Below are 832 nucleotides of genomic sequence, written 5' to 3'. Positions count from 1 at the left end.
CTGGAGCGGGGCAGCTCTGCCAGGGAGGCTCTGGAGGTGATCACGGCGTTGCTGGAGCGTCACGGGCAAGGTGGGAGCTGCAAGGAGGACCCAGTGCCCTTCATCTACCACAACACCTTCCTGCTGGCTGACCGCAGCGAGGCCTGGGTGCTGGAGACGGCCGGACGGTACTGGGCGGCACAGCGCATCCGAGGTGAGGGGTGCTGGTTGGACTGGGAGGACTGGGAGCTGTTTCCCCACCCCCAGTGCACCTACCTGGGCCAAGGTGTGTCCTGAGCACTGAGTGTGTCAGGTCTCAGCCCCCATTTCACCCCCAGTGCACCTACCTGGATTAGGGTGTGTTCTGGCATCAGTGCACTGAGTTTATCAGGCTTCAGCCCCCTCTTTCACTCCCAGTGCACCTACCTGGATCAGGTTGGCTTTAGGGATCAGTGCACTGAGTTTATCAGGTCTCAGCCCCCATTTCCCCCCAGTGCACTTACCTGGAGCAGGGTGAGTCTGGGGATCAGTGCACTGAGTTTATCAGGCCTCAGCCCCCTGTTTCACCCCCAGTGCACCTACCTGGCCCAGGGTGAGTCCTGGGATCAGTGACTGAGTGTGTCAGGTCTCAGCCCCCCCTTTCACCCCCAGTGCACCTACCTGGGCCAAGGTGTGTCCTGAGCACTGAGTGTGTCAGGTCTCAGCCCCCCCTTTCACCCCCAGTGCACCTACCTGGGCCAAGGTGTGTCCTGAGCACTGAGTGTGTCAGGTCTCAGCCCCCCCTTTCACCCCCAGTGCACCTACCTGGGCCAAGGTGTGTCCTGAGCACTGAGTGTGTCAGGTCTCAGCCCCC

General features: G+C 61.7%; 1 protein-coding gene across 1 annotated transcript in view; it reads left to right on the top strand.

The window, feature by feature from the left end:
• Positions 1-3: 3 nt before the first annotated feature.
• The window catches only part of LOC103808776 (secernin-2-like), a gene marked incomplete at its 5' end in the record, with an annotated part of 4,728 nt that continues 3,899 nt past the window's right edge, over positions 4-832 (top strand). Inside the window, one exon of the mRNA XM_009081581.1 lies at positions 4-193. Coding sequence (XP_009079829.1) covers positions 4-193 — 190 coding nt within the window. The remainder of the gene's footprint in view (positions 194-832) is intronic.

The sequence above is a fragment of the Acanthisitta chloris genome, unplaced genomic scaffold, assembly GCF_000695815.1.
Source record: "Acanthisitta chloris isolate BGI_N310 unplaced genomic scaffold, ASM69581v1 scaffold13279, whole genome shotgun sequence".
Taxonomy (NCBI): domain Eukaryota; kingdom Metazoa; phylum Chordata; class Aves; order Passeriformes; family Acanthisittidae; genus Acanthisitta; species Acanthisitta chloris.
The sequence above is the reverse complement of the archived record's forward strand: the minus strand, read 5'-3'. Positions and strand labels throughout refer to the sequence as shown.